This window comes from Falco biarmicus, chromosome 1 (assembly GCF_023638135.1).
Source record: "Falco biarmicus isolate bFalBia1 chromosome 1, bFalBia1.pri, whole genome shotgun sequence".
Lineage (NCBI taxonomy): Eukaryota > Metazoa > Chordata > Aves > Falconiformes > Falconidae > Falco > Falco biarmicus.
The window spans coordinates 78,731,170-78,746,254 of record NC_079288.1 but is presented as its reverse complement, the minus strand read 5'-3'; the positions used below and the strand labels follow the sequence as shown (position 1 = coordinate 78,746,254).

Genomic DNA, 15,085 nt, shown 5'->3' with positions numbered 1-15,085 from the left:
ATGGTTTCGTCTTGTCTGTCATTTGAACTATTGATTGAGTTTTCTGGCTCTACAAATGAGTTCAGCCTGTATGCTATATAAACTCTTACAGGTTCCCACTGTGGCGCTGAGCATAGTTGTGCATAGCTTTATGCATTTATTTGCTTGAGTTTTTGAGCAACACTGAGAAAATTTTAATAGGTAAGGGATGCGGCACCATTAGTGCTTGTGCTGGCTTGTTGGATCTTGTTCTCCAGTGCCTTTATGTCTGTGTCACACGACCACACTTGGTCTTGTTTTGTGTGTCCTGGCCCAAGTGCTTAATTCTCACAAGTAAAAAGCCGAAATAATTCTATGGAATTCAGTGGAGAGACTTTGGATTTACGTTGTTGTTCATGAGGCCAAACTCATCACAGGGTGCACCATAGTGTAAATAAGAAACATGCAGTGTGAGGTAATGAAAAATCAGGTCCATTGTTACCCTTTCCTGTGCACTTGTGGTCAAATTCTCCCTTAATTTTTTCCTAGCAGAACTGAAAAGCAGTTCATCTGAATCCCTGATACTGTGCCAAAACTGATATAACCAGTGGAACTGTTAAGCTATTGCAGACTCTATTGTTTGCATTGTTCCAGAGGGCTGTAGCTGAGTTGATGGACCATTGCTTTTTGTGTATTTGTTCTTTATTATCTTAAAGAAAAAGAAATTCTAACAAAACATAATGTAGACCACATTCAGAAGTCTGTCTTCTGCCCTCTGCTCACTTGAAAAACAAAATTAGAGAGATTTGGAATGAGGATGACATTGCAAAGCAGTGAAGAGATCAGAGAAAGTCTTAGTTAAAAGAAAGCGGAAAGTCCAATGGCACTTACAGAACAGTGCAGGGCTTCTGTTAGAATGAAGGAGAGGAGGACTTGGAAGCTTACGTTCTAGGGCTTGAATGTGATTTAAATTACATTCTTCTGAGTACAGTGTGTTAAAGGAGAAGATCAGCAGATCTTCTCCTTTAAGAGTCAGTATGACAGCTGGACCAGCTGCTTCTGGTTTCAGTTTTACCAAAAACAGTTCACATTGAATTTGTGCCTTCACATATTCTAGATGCATCTAACATTTTTTTTTTTTTGAGAGTGATAGAAACTGTCCAGTGTTTCAAATACTCTGTTGCAGAGGTCTGGAAATGACAGCGGTTGTGGCCTTTCTCATCTCAATCTTCCACCTTAGAGATATGGTCTGCAGGCTGAGCTCAGCCAGCAAAAATGCAGGGCAGATAGGATAGGTGTGGTGGGTTTGCAGGAGTGCTGCTGGCTTTGTCCAATTATCCCTCACTTGGCCTCCCCAGGACCCTGCTGAGGGTATACCGAAGTGATGTCTGTAAACCTTTTGCAAACAATAACCTTAGCCCAAAATCTGTCCTGGCTGGAAAACCATGTGTTAGATGTTTCCCAGGGTGCCTTTCCCTCCCCTCTCGGATACCACAGATATCTCTGTGTAGTACACAGAAGGGCCCCAGAAGTTTTAGGACTTATCCCATGCTCCACTCCTGGCCAAACTAAATTTTAACAGAGAACAGCACCATTGCATATTTTTTGTTCCATCCATGTAAGACTGACAAGGTGAAACGTAAAAGCTTATTTATATGATCCTCTGTCCCCTCTGTAATGACGGTTTTCTTAAGCATTGGTAAAATTCCCACCAAACACATCACCTCTTCCCAATGACATCCCTCATCCCATCTATAAAAAAAAAAAAGTTCTACAGGCAGTGGGCTAACCTTTCTACCTTTCACCTTTTTACCAGCCATCACAAACTTTTTACAAATAGACTTTTCATACAGTCTGGACAACTTGTCCCTGAATTCCTTCTTCACTTTTATCTTGGGCTTTTCAGCTTCTACAGGTTGATCACCTTTCTTCTTATCGTCTGGGATTTTGATTTCTTCAGAAGGCGGTTTTGATTAACTTATAGTGCCTTGTCCTTTCACCTCTTGGGTCACACTGGACAGTAACCTGAGTGAGCTTTTAGCAGCAGCAGATCTAGAATACAGCGCTAATACATTACTCTGTGTGCCAACAAGCTTCACAACATCCTTGTGGTTGCTCATTTCTTCTACAACTGGAGACACCTTCAACGAGCACATAAACACTGGCAAGAATACCACCAGGCCGAGCAGCAGCCACAGCAGGAGCCGCCTGCGGCACCATGCTGCTCCCGTGCCTTCCCCCAGCACAGCCATCACTGCTGTCTGGCCGAACTCACTGCCACTGTGGGCTGCTGCCACGTCTGGCCATGTAGTCTGCTGCTATCACCCGTTACCCTCAGTCTCTTAACCCCACAGCAGTCAGGCTTCCTTCTCTTTGATCCCAAGAGCTCACCTTTACCAGCGTCTGATCCAGACCCCCAGGCTCTTCCCACCTATCTCAACGTGATCTGGATCGCAGACTATTCCTGCCTGTCTCCACTTCATTGGGTGCTGCCATCACCGCTCAAAATTTCAAACATCCCCCAGCACAGCCATAATCACTGCCACCCCTCATCACACCCATAATAATTACACTCATAATCTGAAGGCCCTCACACAGGGCACCAATTGTTACAGCCCTCTCCAAACTAGCCAGTTGCAACAAGGTCTTTTACCATCTCAGACCAGCGTACTCTTCATACCTGTCCCTCTGCTGCCTTCTTACCTCTCCTCACCCAGAGCATGCATTCTCTGCTCCTTCCTCCCCTCTCAGTGGGTGCCAGCAGAAGCATCTCCTCCCTCCAGCTGTTAACTGCTAATGCCCCATCTCCTCCCTGACACTGGTGTATGTGCTTTTTTTGGGCTAAGCCAGTAAAGAGAGCCTATCACAGAATCATCCAATCCTAGAATGATTTGGGTTGGAAGGGTCCTTGAAGATCATCCAGCTCCACATCCCCACCCCCATCCCCATCATGGGCAGGGACACCTTCCACTAGATCAGGTTGCTCAAAGCCCCATCCAACCTGGCCTTGAATGCGTCCAAGGAGAGGACATCCACATCTTCTCTGGGCAACCTGTTCCAGTTTCTGTGGCACAGAGGTGACAGCTCAGTCACAGCCCTCCGCCCTAGCCCTGGCTCTCGCTCTGTGGGGTGGCTGCACTCACTTGAACTCCCCAAAAAACTGGGAGATGCAGCATCACTCACGCCACAGGGGAAGTGGAAATTTTGGGTGCATCACTGGCCCCAGATGCTGACTGAGTCATCCCACAGCCATTAAATGTAGCACCCCTGGGGATGGCGCAGAGCCAGCCGGTGTCAGTACCGCACACCCCTGGGGAACACAGTTCGCCCTTGCCCAGCTGGTGGGCTGCCTGGCTGGTAACACTAGACCACTGATAAAGCCATGTACCGTCTCAAAATCCCCAATTTCTGCAGAAATGGGCCTTGTTGGATAAATGAGGATCTGGTGGGCTACTTGCAACCAGCTGCCAGGACATTCCTGTGAGGTTGCTGGCCTGTGCAGTTCCAGACACAGGGCATGGGAACCATGGTGGGGATGTATTTCCCTTGGCCTCCATGCCACCTGCTTCCCTTGGCCTCCATGCCACCTGCTTCAGCTTCAGTGAGATGTCAGGGAAGAGAAAGCTGTAGAAGCCTTCTTCATTGTCCCCTCTCTGGCACAGCCCACTGGCTTGGTACTGCAAGAGGGGAAAAGAAGGTGTGTGTCAGGGGCTGTTGGTGGGTATGGGGCTGGGGACTGGGGAGTGTCAAGCCCCAGTGACTCACCAAGCGGTTCTCATGGATGCAGAACCTGTCATGCCAGCACAACTGTCCCCTGACTTTGGGTTGCAGTCAGCCTGCTGGCACAGCCTGCACACTGCTGGAGGATGGCAGCACTGTCACCCCCAGCACTGTGCTAGGGTGCCAGTGCGGGTAACACTGGGAGCGGGATGGGGGAGAGGCCAGAGCACATTCCCACAGTGTGGGGGCCTCTTGTGCAGCTGGGCATCTGGCAAAATCCCCTCTGGCAGGTGCCTGAGGGGATCCTCTTCGTTCACTGTAGAGAGCTTTATGGCAAGTGCTGGAGGCCACGATGCCTGTGAAGGACCTTGAAGGCTGAATGCACAGAAAGTAAGATAAAGTTGGCTGAACGCCCAGAAGAGAAACGGGGTATGAAGCAAGGCTGAAGCAGATGCAGGGTGCAGCGTCGGTGGCTGGCTGAGAACATGAAACACACAGAGATAAGAGGGAAGAGAGAAAAGAAGTGCAAGAAGTTCAGTGTGTTTGTATCTTAGCAATTAACCAATGAAATACAGCTAAGACGTGTGTGAACAGTATTGATTAACCAATGATATTTTAGTATGGTGCCTTAGGATATAAAAGCATGGGTTATGGATTAATAAATGGTCTTCTGATCAGCATTCAGGAGTCTGTCATTCACCTCCTCAGTTCACCTTCATCCTTGGGGACCTGATGCTTTGTTTTGGTGGGAGGGGGGGAGGCACACAGGAGGGTCCTGCCTGCTCCTCCAGCAGCAGTGTGGGGTAGTGTGTGTGGGGCTGTGGCACCCCCACAGTGCTGGATTCTCAGCTCCATCACTGCAAGGGGCTGCCGTGAAGGATATGGCTGGGCGTGGGGACATTGGTGCAGTCGAGGATCAACCTGATCCTGCAGTGTTTCGGGCAAACACGTCACTGAGCTAGTGGCAGATGCCCAGGGGGCTGCCTCACTTGGAGTGCTTGTGACTTGGCTCTGCACATGCTGTGCAGGGAGAGCCCTGAGAAACAGGCAACCCCTGGGTGAGATGCTGATATCACCCCATGGGGATTTCTGGGTTATACTGGGGGACAGGAGCTGAGCCAGGGCTGGGGAAGGGGAAGCACCGTGGGAGCTGTCATAGGGCAGAGGCCACCCTGCCTGGGTGACAGCAGTCAAACCAAGGCAGGGGGAGGGGAAGGGGGTCCCTGTGGGTCCCTTCTGTCTAATCATGGCTCCAGCAGGGACTTCAGAGACAGCCAAAGGGTCCAAACACTCTATTTAGGCATCAAAACTCCTGACTCCTCATTAACAGGCATACTGACACCTTTAAAAGTGCTTTTGTATTTTCACTTTATTAGGAAACAAAATTTAGTTTAAAAAATGTATGTCAATTAGAATCAATTTTCCTGTTGAAGAAGTATGCAACTCAAGCACTCTGTTGGGCATCTGGTGCCGGGGCCCAAGCCTGCTGCATTGGGGCAGCAGCAGGGAAGGGTCAGTACTCCAGTGACTCGAAGTGCTTCATAAGCTCCTGCACCCAGGATGCCTTGGCGTCTGCACACATCTCCTTCCCCTTCTTGGTGACCAGACTGCCAGGAAAAAAACATCAGGTCGCTTGGCCGGGGCGGTGGAATGCCTGTGCTGGGTCTCGCTGGCAGTGCCCTGGGTGTTGCTGGCTGTGTTCCCTTCCCCTTCCCAACCACCCTTGGACACACTGGGGTGCTGCTGGGGCTGTTGCACCCTGACCCCCGTCAGTGCTGGGTACTCACACCACCGCTGGCTGGCTGCATATGCTGCTGGTCCTGTAGATGGAGCTGATGAATCTGCGTGAGACCCGACGAGACGTGTAGGAGAAGCAGCAGGCAGTGGGGTTGGTGTCTGTGGGGACAGAGACCCCCTGCTGTAGGAAAGGCTCTGCCTTGGGCTCCCAGGGGATTTGCTGTCACCTGTGCTGTATCCCTCAGGGACACCCCCTGGAAGCTTCCATCTCTGAGGCTGAGTCCCAGCACTGGTGATGACCACTCACTCCCAGCCCTTCCCATGGACATGAGGGTCCCATCAGTGGGGACGGGGCTCTCTCTTGGAGGGGGACCGCAAACCTGGCTTCTGGGTAGATGCAGCAATGCCAGAGTCATGAGGATGGGCCTCAGCCAAGGAGCAGATGGCCACAAGGAGCAGAGCAGCCAGGGTGGCTGCGAGGACCTTCATGATGCTGCAGGCTGAGGGAACCACGAGTGGAGCTGGAGCTGGGGTGGCTGCAGGGCTCTCCTGCACAATGCTTGGCCCCTGCTGCTGCTGCCTTCCTTTTATCCCCTGGCTGCTGGATGGGTCCAAGGTTTCAAGGAAAGAAAATGAGTGCATCATACTGGGGAAGTTACGGCAGGATTGCCCAATTTTTCAGAGCTGGAGAAAGCAAGGGAACTGTAGAAAGGGAAGCAGCAGCCACAGGGCTGTAACTTTCAGATTCAAGACAGAAGAGGTCTTGTGAGGACCGGCTGAGGAAACTGCAGTTGTTTAGCCTGGAGAAAATGAGGCTCAGGGGAGACCTAATCACTCTCTACAACTACCTGAAAGGAGGTTGTAGCAAGGTGGATCTTGGTCTCTTTTTTCCCCAGGTAACAAGTGCTAAGACGAGAAGAAATGGCCTCAAGTTGTGCCATTTAGAGGAGGTTTACATTGGATATTAGAAAAAAATTCTTCACTGAAAGGATTGTCAAGCGCTGGAGCAGGCTGCCCAGGGAGGTGGTGGAGTCACCATCCCTGGAGGTATTTAAAAGATGTGGAGGTATTTAAAATATGTGGCACTTAGGGACATGGTTTAGTGGTGGACTTGGTAGTGTTAGGTTAATGGTTGGACACTATGATCTCAAGGGTCTTTTTCAACCTCAACAAGTGCATCATACCAGGGAGATTATGTCAGGATCACCCAGTTTTGCTGAGCTGGAGAAGGCAAGAAAACCACAGAAGAGGAAGTGCCGGACACAGGGCTGCAACTTTCAGATTCCATTTGGGCACCTGGTAGGGACTGGCCATAGCCCAAGCAGCTGTGACAGCAGCTCTGCCGCTGGTGTGATGACCCCACCAGCCAAGAGCCAGGCTCGGGCATGAAGCTCCATAACTAGAGCCCTGAGGAAAATCAGGGCAAGGCCAGAGAAAGGGGAAAAAAAAAGGAGGAAGTAGCAAGTTTTCCAGCTTGCTTTCTGAGCGGGCACTGGTGAGGGTGTTTGGGAATTACCCTCTGTGACTGCAAATGCTTCCCCTTTTTCAGTCATGCTGTGTTCTGCTTGAGGTTTCATCTGCAAGGCTGCAATGAGCTGGCTCAGTGGGTGCCAGCAGAAGCATCTCCTCCCTCCAGCTGTTAACTGCTAATGCCCCATCTCCTACCTGACACTGGTGTATGTGCTTTTTTGGGGCTAAGCCAGTAAAGAGAGCCTACACTGGGTGAAGTGATCCTGCTTGGAAAGAAGTGAGCAAGCAATAATTGCAACAACCTGACTGCCACAAGGCTGCAGACCACAGCTAAAATGAAAATGCTTAGACAGAGAAGTGTAAATCCTCTGTTCACCCTAGTGACAGAGAAGGTGTCAGGCCAGGCTGCAGCCTGGGACCACTGCTCCATCTCTGCAGCAAGGCAATGGAGTCCAGTCACAGAATCATCCAATCCTAGAATGATTTGGGTTGGAAGGGTCCTTGAAGATCATCCAGCTCCACATCCCCACCCCCATCCCCATCATGGGCAGGGACACCTTCCACTAGATCAGGTTGCTCAAAGCCCCATCCAACCTGGCCTTGAATGTGTCCAAGGAGAGGACATCCACATCTTCTCTGGGCAACCTGTTCCAGTTTCTCACCATCCTCAGAGTAAGGAATTTCTTCTTAAAATCTGCTCTAAATCTACCCTCTTCCAGCTTTAATTGTTACCCCATGTCCTGTCACTATACTTCCTGGTAAAGAGTCCCTTCCCATCTTTCCTGAAGGCCCCCTTTACATACTGGAAGGCTGCTATGTCTACCTGGAGCCTTCTCCAGGCTGAACAACCCCAACTATCTTGGCCTGATCTCACTGGGGAGGTGTTCCATCCCCCTGATCACCTTTGTGGCCCTCCTTTGGACTTATTCAAGAAGGTCCATGTCTTCTGCTGGGGGCCCCAGAGCTGAACTTCTAGCACAAGCCTGAAATACATGATTCATACTTTTATCAGATTTGAATATAATTATCAGCTCTTTTTATCCCTCCTTCTCTCCTTTCTGATGGTTAGAAGATCCACAAATAATGTAAGTTCTGCTCTCCCAGTTCACTTTGTTCCTTCTGCTGTCCTTAAACTTAACCTGTAAAAAGGCTGTAGCCTTAAATACAAACTAAACATATCCATTATCCCTCATCACTTCTTCAGCTTTGCAGATATGCATAATCCACCATTGAAATGAAATTACCGATGTGTGATTTCCTAAAGTATAATATATACTCTAAGAAAGTCCTAACTTGTATTATGACAAACCTGGACCCATTTGAAAAGATACTCCATTAGTATATTTTACGGTCAATGCTCCATTCCATCCTGTTGTGGTCTGAGTAACTTGAATTCTGCTAACTTTCTGCCAGCTTCTCTATATTTAAAAACATGGAAATGTCTTACACGTGTTTAACAGAACCTTAAGCATAATCTTGAGACCACTACAAAGATCAAAAAATGGAAATAACTATTAATATCTGCAGGCCCTGATTTTATCCTTGCTTTTGTAAGTCTGCAGTATCCCAACAGTATATGCAAATCATAAACTCGTATTTTCCTAAATTTTTATCTAGGTAATAACACAAGCTGAAGCCTGAGCTAGGTGACCCATTCCTGTTCTGAAACTGATTTAATTGCTTTAATATAATATACCCTTGTCTCTGCTGAGACCATTCAGCAGCATACTGGGCAACAAATTACGCCCTACTATTTCTCTTTAACCTAACACCAATTGTTAACCACTGCTAACCATCTCCTTAAACACAACCTTTCTTGTCTGTCCTGGTAAAAGGTACATGTACACTTGTCTTTTAGTTCTAATTTAAATAATTTTATGTAGGGAAGGCAAATAACTTTTGAAACTACATTATCTGGGGTTTTGGGTTTTTTTTTGTAGGCTGCTTTTGAGGTTGTGCTCCCTTTTAGTCAAGATAGAAGCTGCCCTTTGACCTTTTATCTTCAATGAGTTAATATAATAAATAGATTTTATTTGTGCTTATCTGAATTGGACAAGTGTATCCAAACTATAAAAGCAATAGTAGCCTCTTGGCTATACTGTGTATTATAGTTGTAGTCCTATTCAGAAAGATGCATTACAAAAACCAATGAATGTTCTGAGAATGAGAGGCAATTGTGAATTCTGAATTTCTTGATTAAGATTACTTATCAGGCACCTATTTTATCTGTGCTGTAACTGTGGTTTTCCTCATTTAGAAGATAAATCTAGATCTCAGCACTATTTAGTGCTTTAGTAAATTAGCCATATAAAAACAGATCTCTTGTACAGGTACTCAATCAAAGACTAACTTTGTCTTCCAAAATGTCCATTTGGAATAGATGCAGTAGTATAATGCCCTTCATAAAGAATGTAGTAGCAAGCAAGAAAAATAAGCTATCTACCATCTAATTCAAAATTTCCCCCAGTTAAAGTTTTCTGTACAGTTTTGCTCACATGTATGAAGCCTTGCATTTTCTGGATTTTAGGGTAATTTTTTTTAAGCAGTTGGCCTTAAAACAACCTCACAACTTTGTGATAATTAAATATTACGGAATAAAAGTAGAATATATAAATGAGTCTCCAAATAGTCAAGGTTTGCCTGTAGCTTCACCTGAGATACCACAATGCCTTTGCATACCAACATCAGTCCCAATATGTTGCCTGTTTTTGACAGCAGGTAAATAATACTGTTTTGGTCTTAATCACTCTAGATTTCACTCTCCTGAACATCTTTACTTTTTCTCGTGGTTTGTGTGTTAGTAGTGTTTAGCCAAGGTTGATCCAAGATAACTGGAGATCCTCCATCCATGGGTTAAAATCATCTGTTTTGTTCTGCAAGAGAGTATATAGTCTTCCTATATTACAAGATATGGTCCCAAAGAAGTATAAGAAAAGTGATGAGAAGGCAAAACTGGCTTGAAAGCATCTGCCTATCCCATTTTAATGGTGTCAGCAAACCAAAGCTTCCTGTGGTACATATCACAGCAGTTAGCTACAGCCTGATCTCTGTCTGGTGTCTGCCTCTCAGTATGGTTTTGTAAACATGGAGGGATTGTATTTCTTCTTTTCATTTCTTTTAGTAACAGAAGAGAAAGCATCCTTCTGGATCTTGTACATCCATTTTCACAGAGGTATATATTTCCATATACTCTAATTCGCCTTAAATTAAAGAGCATTTAGTCAAGTGTGCTTTAGGTTTTCCAGGACAAAACAGCAGAGATATGTATCTGGACTAACTGAGCAGAAATCTCTCATCAAAGACACAAGCCTTTTTGTCAAGAGATTAGGTCTTTTCCTTCACTGTGTGCTGTTCTGTAAATCTCAGACCAAGGTCAGAGTCAGCTTTTAGACGTCAGGTTTCGGCTACTTCAGGAGGGCTAACAGGACCTGGATTCCTCTGATACCCTTAAGGAGTCTGCGATAGCTCACTGTGATGGAAAGTTGCAGCTGTCATAAAAGCACTTCATACACTCATTCCTCAAACGGCCCACAGGCTTACAGCTGTGTCTAAGACATCATTGTAAACCTTCCTTCTCCGTGCCAACTCCGTTTTTAGCTCAGAGGGGCAGTCTTCCTCACAGCATCTGTCTCAGTGATCCTCTGCATGGGTGACTCTCAGTACCCTATCCAAGCAAACCCAGATAATGTGTCATTTTCTAGCATCAGAAGTTTTAGGTCTGCTTTGTTCCAAGTCTGAATTGTAGGAAAACTACTCTGTTGTAGTGTGGATGAAACCATTTTGTGTTTTTTTTTTAAAATAATTTTGTCCATTTAAATTCAGTTAAGCTAGGTAACCGTTTTCTTTTTTCTGAAATAGTATCTTTATTTTCCTTGAATTTATTTGTGTGCATTCAAGCAGGAAGTTAAATAATGTCAAACTGAAGAAAATGAATTGCATAATATGCTGAAAAGATGAATTGAGGAAATGTTTGTTATTACATTAACTTCTTACTTACATCCTTAATGTGAATTACTGGAACGTCAAAGAGAACTAACCACCTTGGAATTTATTTTTAAATACATATTCTCATAAAGTGGATCCTTTCTTCTATGCACTTAATTTTAGTGAAAGAATAAAGCAAGTGTTGGTATAATATTATTGCAAAACATGTCTCTAGAGTAGTTAATTCTTGTAAGTGGCAACAGCTTTCTATTGCCATTATCTTCCTGAAATCACTTCCTTAGCTAAACTGTTTAGAGCTGATGCTAAAGACAGGTGTATGAAAACCAGCTTATGAATTTTGCCCTTCTAGAGATTGTCTTTGTGGCTTATTAAAGTGAACGTTGACTTGTTCTGGAGAGAAACAAAATACTGTCATAGTTTAACCCTAGTTGGTAATTAAGTGCCACACAGCCACTCAGCCACTCCCCCCTCACCCAGAAGGATGGGGAGGAGAATTGGAAAGGAATGTAAAACTTGAGGGTTGAGATAAGAACATTTTAATAATTGAAATAGAACAAAAAGTGCAAGAACAATAATAACAATAATAGCTATAATGAAAAAGAGGGGGAAAGAATAAAATCCAAAGGAAAGGAAAAAAGAAAACAAGTGATGCACAATACAACTGCTCACCACCCACTGACCGATGCCCAGCCAGGCCTGGAGCAATGATCTGCAGATCCCACCCAACGCCCCAAGTTTATATTTTCAGCATGATGTCCCATGGTGTGGAATATCTCTTTGGCTAGTTTGGGTCACCTGTCCTGGCTGTGTCCCCTTCCAGTTTCTTGTGCCCTCCTGGCCTCTCGCTAACTGAAAAGTCCTTAACTTAGTATAAGCATTACCCAGCAACAACTGAAAACATAGGTGTGCTATAGACATTGTTCTCACACAAAAACAAAACACAGCACTGCACCAGCTACTAAGCAGAAAATTAACTCTATCCCAGCCAAACTGGCATTCTTGGCTGTTTGTTTTAGTGCTCCTGGCTACAGCTGTAGATGACTTCTGGCTGCAGTGGTGAATCCACCTTTCCTTTTTATCCAATTCCCGACACATGTTTTTATAGACTCTTTCTTTCTTCGTAAGTGTGGAGGGGATAATAAGGATTTTGTAGCTGGAATCTTGACCTTTTCCAATGAGACAGAGTTTAGGTACTGAGTAAGTTCAAAATTTGAAATAAGAGATGATTTCTCAAGCACTTAGAGTCCCAGAGAACATCTTTGTTTTATTATCTTGGTACCAGCATGGACTTAACTGTTGTGGGACTACTTGCTTTTTTAATATTAAACATATAGGTAATTTTTAAATAGAATTTAGGCTGTCAATTATGAGTAGATCAAAGAATCTAAAATAAATAAACAAATTGCTAACAGGTATCTCACCTGCCAGTGAAGTGCAGCTCCTTTCTGACGTGAAGCTCATCAGTGCAACTCATGGTTGGGTCTAGTTCAATAAAAAATGCAAAAGCAGTTTAAAGAAACAGAATATGAAATAACAAAAAAGATTCTGGAAGACATCAACTGCCATGTCTTTGAATACCATGTATTTAAGTGGTGTATTTTCTCTCATGAAACTATTACAAATAGTTCTTTGTAACTCTGTTCCTCCTGAATGATCTTTTCTGGAATTCAGCAGTGCAGTGTAGAAACAAACCTGACAGTCATGCTCCTTTACATCAGTTTTCTGTCAGAGTAAACGTGTCCTTTTTTTGTCAGGAATTTAGTTAAGGAGTCCTTAAAAGTACTGTTGCAGTTTAACTTGATCCCTGTTTCTCCTACAGAAGTGTAGTACAGTGATCCTGATGGCTTCTAGACTGCTAATTGTCACTGTGAGATGTGACAGCAGGAGGTCTTGAGTATTGAGCATGTACATGTGTGTTCATGTTTGGCTGAGCTGCTGCCTTGATTCATTTCTGTCTCTTGCTTCTCTGCATCTCTTGTTTCTTCTTCCTCTTCCCATCTAACTTTGGCTATGTTGTTCCTTGTTTACATACATTCATGAGTTTCCTTCATTTTTTTTCTTTAGTGTTCACATCACAACTTATTAACTATACCTGCATAATACATGCTTTCATCCCTTTATTTCCCTCCTATTCCTGCTCCATTGCATATATACCTTTCTATAGGGGAACGAAGACAGTGGGTTGATTGACATTGATAATATGCAGCTGTGGCCTTGCTTTGATGATGTGCAGCTGTGATCCTACAGCAAAGCAGTTAAATAGCTCTGAGGATCATGGGAAAAAAACTGGATGAAGTAGAGACAAGGAGCATGGTCTGGTCTCTGGAGGATAGAGAAACAGCATGAACAGTAGAGTTTGTCCAATGGTAAAACTTTTTGCTGCTTACTCTTTTATTTGTGTTGTGTTATTTCCTGACCGCTGTAAAGTCAATCACAACAATTGGTGTCCTGTGTGAGGTGAACTGATTTGTACATTTGAAGTTTCTATGAGACTGTAGGTAATGAGCTGTGACAGCAGTGCCCAATGTAGCTGAAACAGGTGGGGAGAGCCTGCAATCTGGATCATGTAACAGATGCAGGGAGAGGTGAGCTGTTGGGGACTAATGGTTATGAGTTTGCATATGTTCTCAAGCAGTAGCAAAAGCCTTTAAAGAACTCTATAACTTCATAGATGAAAGCACACAAGTACAAAAGGTCATTGGAGGAAAGCCTATGGTAGTTATAATCTTTTTTTGAGAAAGACCGCTGTTCGGGGTGATTTACAGAATAAAGGTGTGAAAGTTGACTTTAGCATATAGAAAAAACATAAAGTTATATGCTTGAGCGGGCCAAGAAGTGCTGAAGGGAGTCACCTTAGCTGAGCAAATCTGTCTGGCCTCCATTACAATTGTGTGGTAATTAGAGAGCCAGGAGCCAAGTCATATTTCAAAGAGTGAGAGCCCTTTTTTTGCTGCCAGTGCAAAACTAGACTTCAGGCTGGAAAAGCAGTCAGAACGGTTGGAAGAACAGTAAGGAAATAGTAATACAGGCAAGACCTATAGTCAAGTGACCATAGATGGAATTGTAATAGCTGTTTATAAAGCTGGCTTGTGTACTTATCCTCCTGATGTTGTGGTAAATGTGTCTAGTGAGGACTTAAAACACATCGGTGGCCTTGCTGAGGCACTGTTAAAAGCAGCCGGTCCAGAACTGCAACAGGAGTGTGATGAGCTGGTGAGGAAGAATGGGGGTTTGCAGCCTGGGTGCACAGTTATCACGGGCCCTGGGAAACTCCCCTGCAAGAACATCGTTCATGCTGTTGGTCCCAGGTGGAGGAAAGATGAAGCAGAGAATTTTGTGTTCTTGTTAAGAAAGACAAGGAAGAAAAGTTTGCAACCAGCTGAAAACAGGATAACTCGGACAATGATTCCATTGACACTGATAAACCTTTTGATCCAGGTCCTATAGATCTGGAAAAGGAACCAGACCTTCCCCACCCCGATGACTTGATTATATTTTGGGGGAGGCTGAAAGGGAGTCTGGGGGATCAGTGGCAAGAATGCAAGTGGGAGGCACTTAAATGAGGGGATTTGGGAGTCGTGGTGGCATGACCAGTATTTTATTGGCCAAATCAACCTCCAGAGTGGCAGCCTGTGGAATATGAGGCTGTTAAAGAGTTAAGAAAAGCAGTGTGGGAAGGAGGCTTCCCTCAAATGGGTCAGAGAGTCAGTGGATAACAGAAAAATTGTCAACATTGAGATAGAACAAGTGTAAAAATATGACAGATTGTGCCCAGTGGTGGGATGTCTGGGATGATAGTTTGTCTGTCAGTCCTCTGGAACCCCAAGAACTTGATATTCTAGGGACTTTAGAGGCAGAATCCTGTGTGGTTTTTTAACTTCACACCTACAGCAGATATTCATTGGAACAATGGGGCGGGAGCGAAAAATGTCACGCCTGTCAATTTGTGGAGAAATGAATCAAACTGGTGTGCGTCTGTAGGGCATAATCGTACACAACCCACCCTGGATGTGGCCTTGCCTAGGCAATTCCCAAAAAGTTTATTTCTAATTTGTGGAGGTAGGGCTTGGCCAGGGCTAGCCAGCAGGAAAGTGGGAGGACCATATACCATAGGCAAATTAAGTTTGTTAATGCCTTCACAGAACATCATATTAAACCATAATCATCTATTGATAGCACATGGTCATGGCTGTCAAGACTTTGATGGTATATGTTGCATGGATTTAAAAGACCATTCAAAAACAATTCACAAATA

General features: G+C 44.8%; 1 protein-coding gene across 1 annotated transcript; it reads right to left on the bottom strand.

Annotated features, from left to right (window-relative positions):
- Positions 1 to 5,029: 5,029 nt before the first annotated feature.
- On the bottom strand, positions 5,030 to 6,075 carry LOC130149990 (C-C motif chemokine 4-like). Its single transcript, XM_056340386.1, has 3 exons — positions 5,796 to 6,075; positions 5,466 to 5,574; positions 5,030 to 5,285 (listed from the first exon to the last, which is right to left on the bottom strand). Exons 1-3 carry the CDS (start codon positions 6,058 to 6,060, stop codon positions 5,192 to 5,194), a joined length of 468 nt encoding a protein of 155 aa, XP_056196361.1. The 5' UTR covers positions 6,061 to 6,075; the 3' UTR covers positions 5,030 to 5,191.
- Positions 6,076 to 15,085: the final 9,010 nt, after the last annotated feature.

What these genes read in the sequence shown, in the direction of transcription:
- LOC130149990 (XM_056340386.1), bottom strand. Translation starts at nt 6,060, where the DNA reads ATGATGCACTCATTTTCTTTCCTTGAAACCTTGGACCCATCCAGCAGC. An exon ending in TGCATCTACCCAGAAGCCAG is followed by an intron (nt 5,575 to 5,795) that starts GTTTGCGGTCCC and finishes CTGTCCCCACAG; the next exon opens with ACACCAACCCCACTGCCTGC. An exon ending in TGCAGCCAGCCAGCGGTGGT is followed by an intron (nt 5,286 to 5,465) that starts GTGAGTACCCAG and finishes TTTTCCTGGCAG; the next exon opens with TCTGGTCACCAAGAAGGGGA.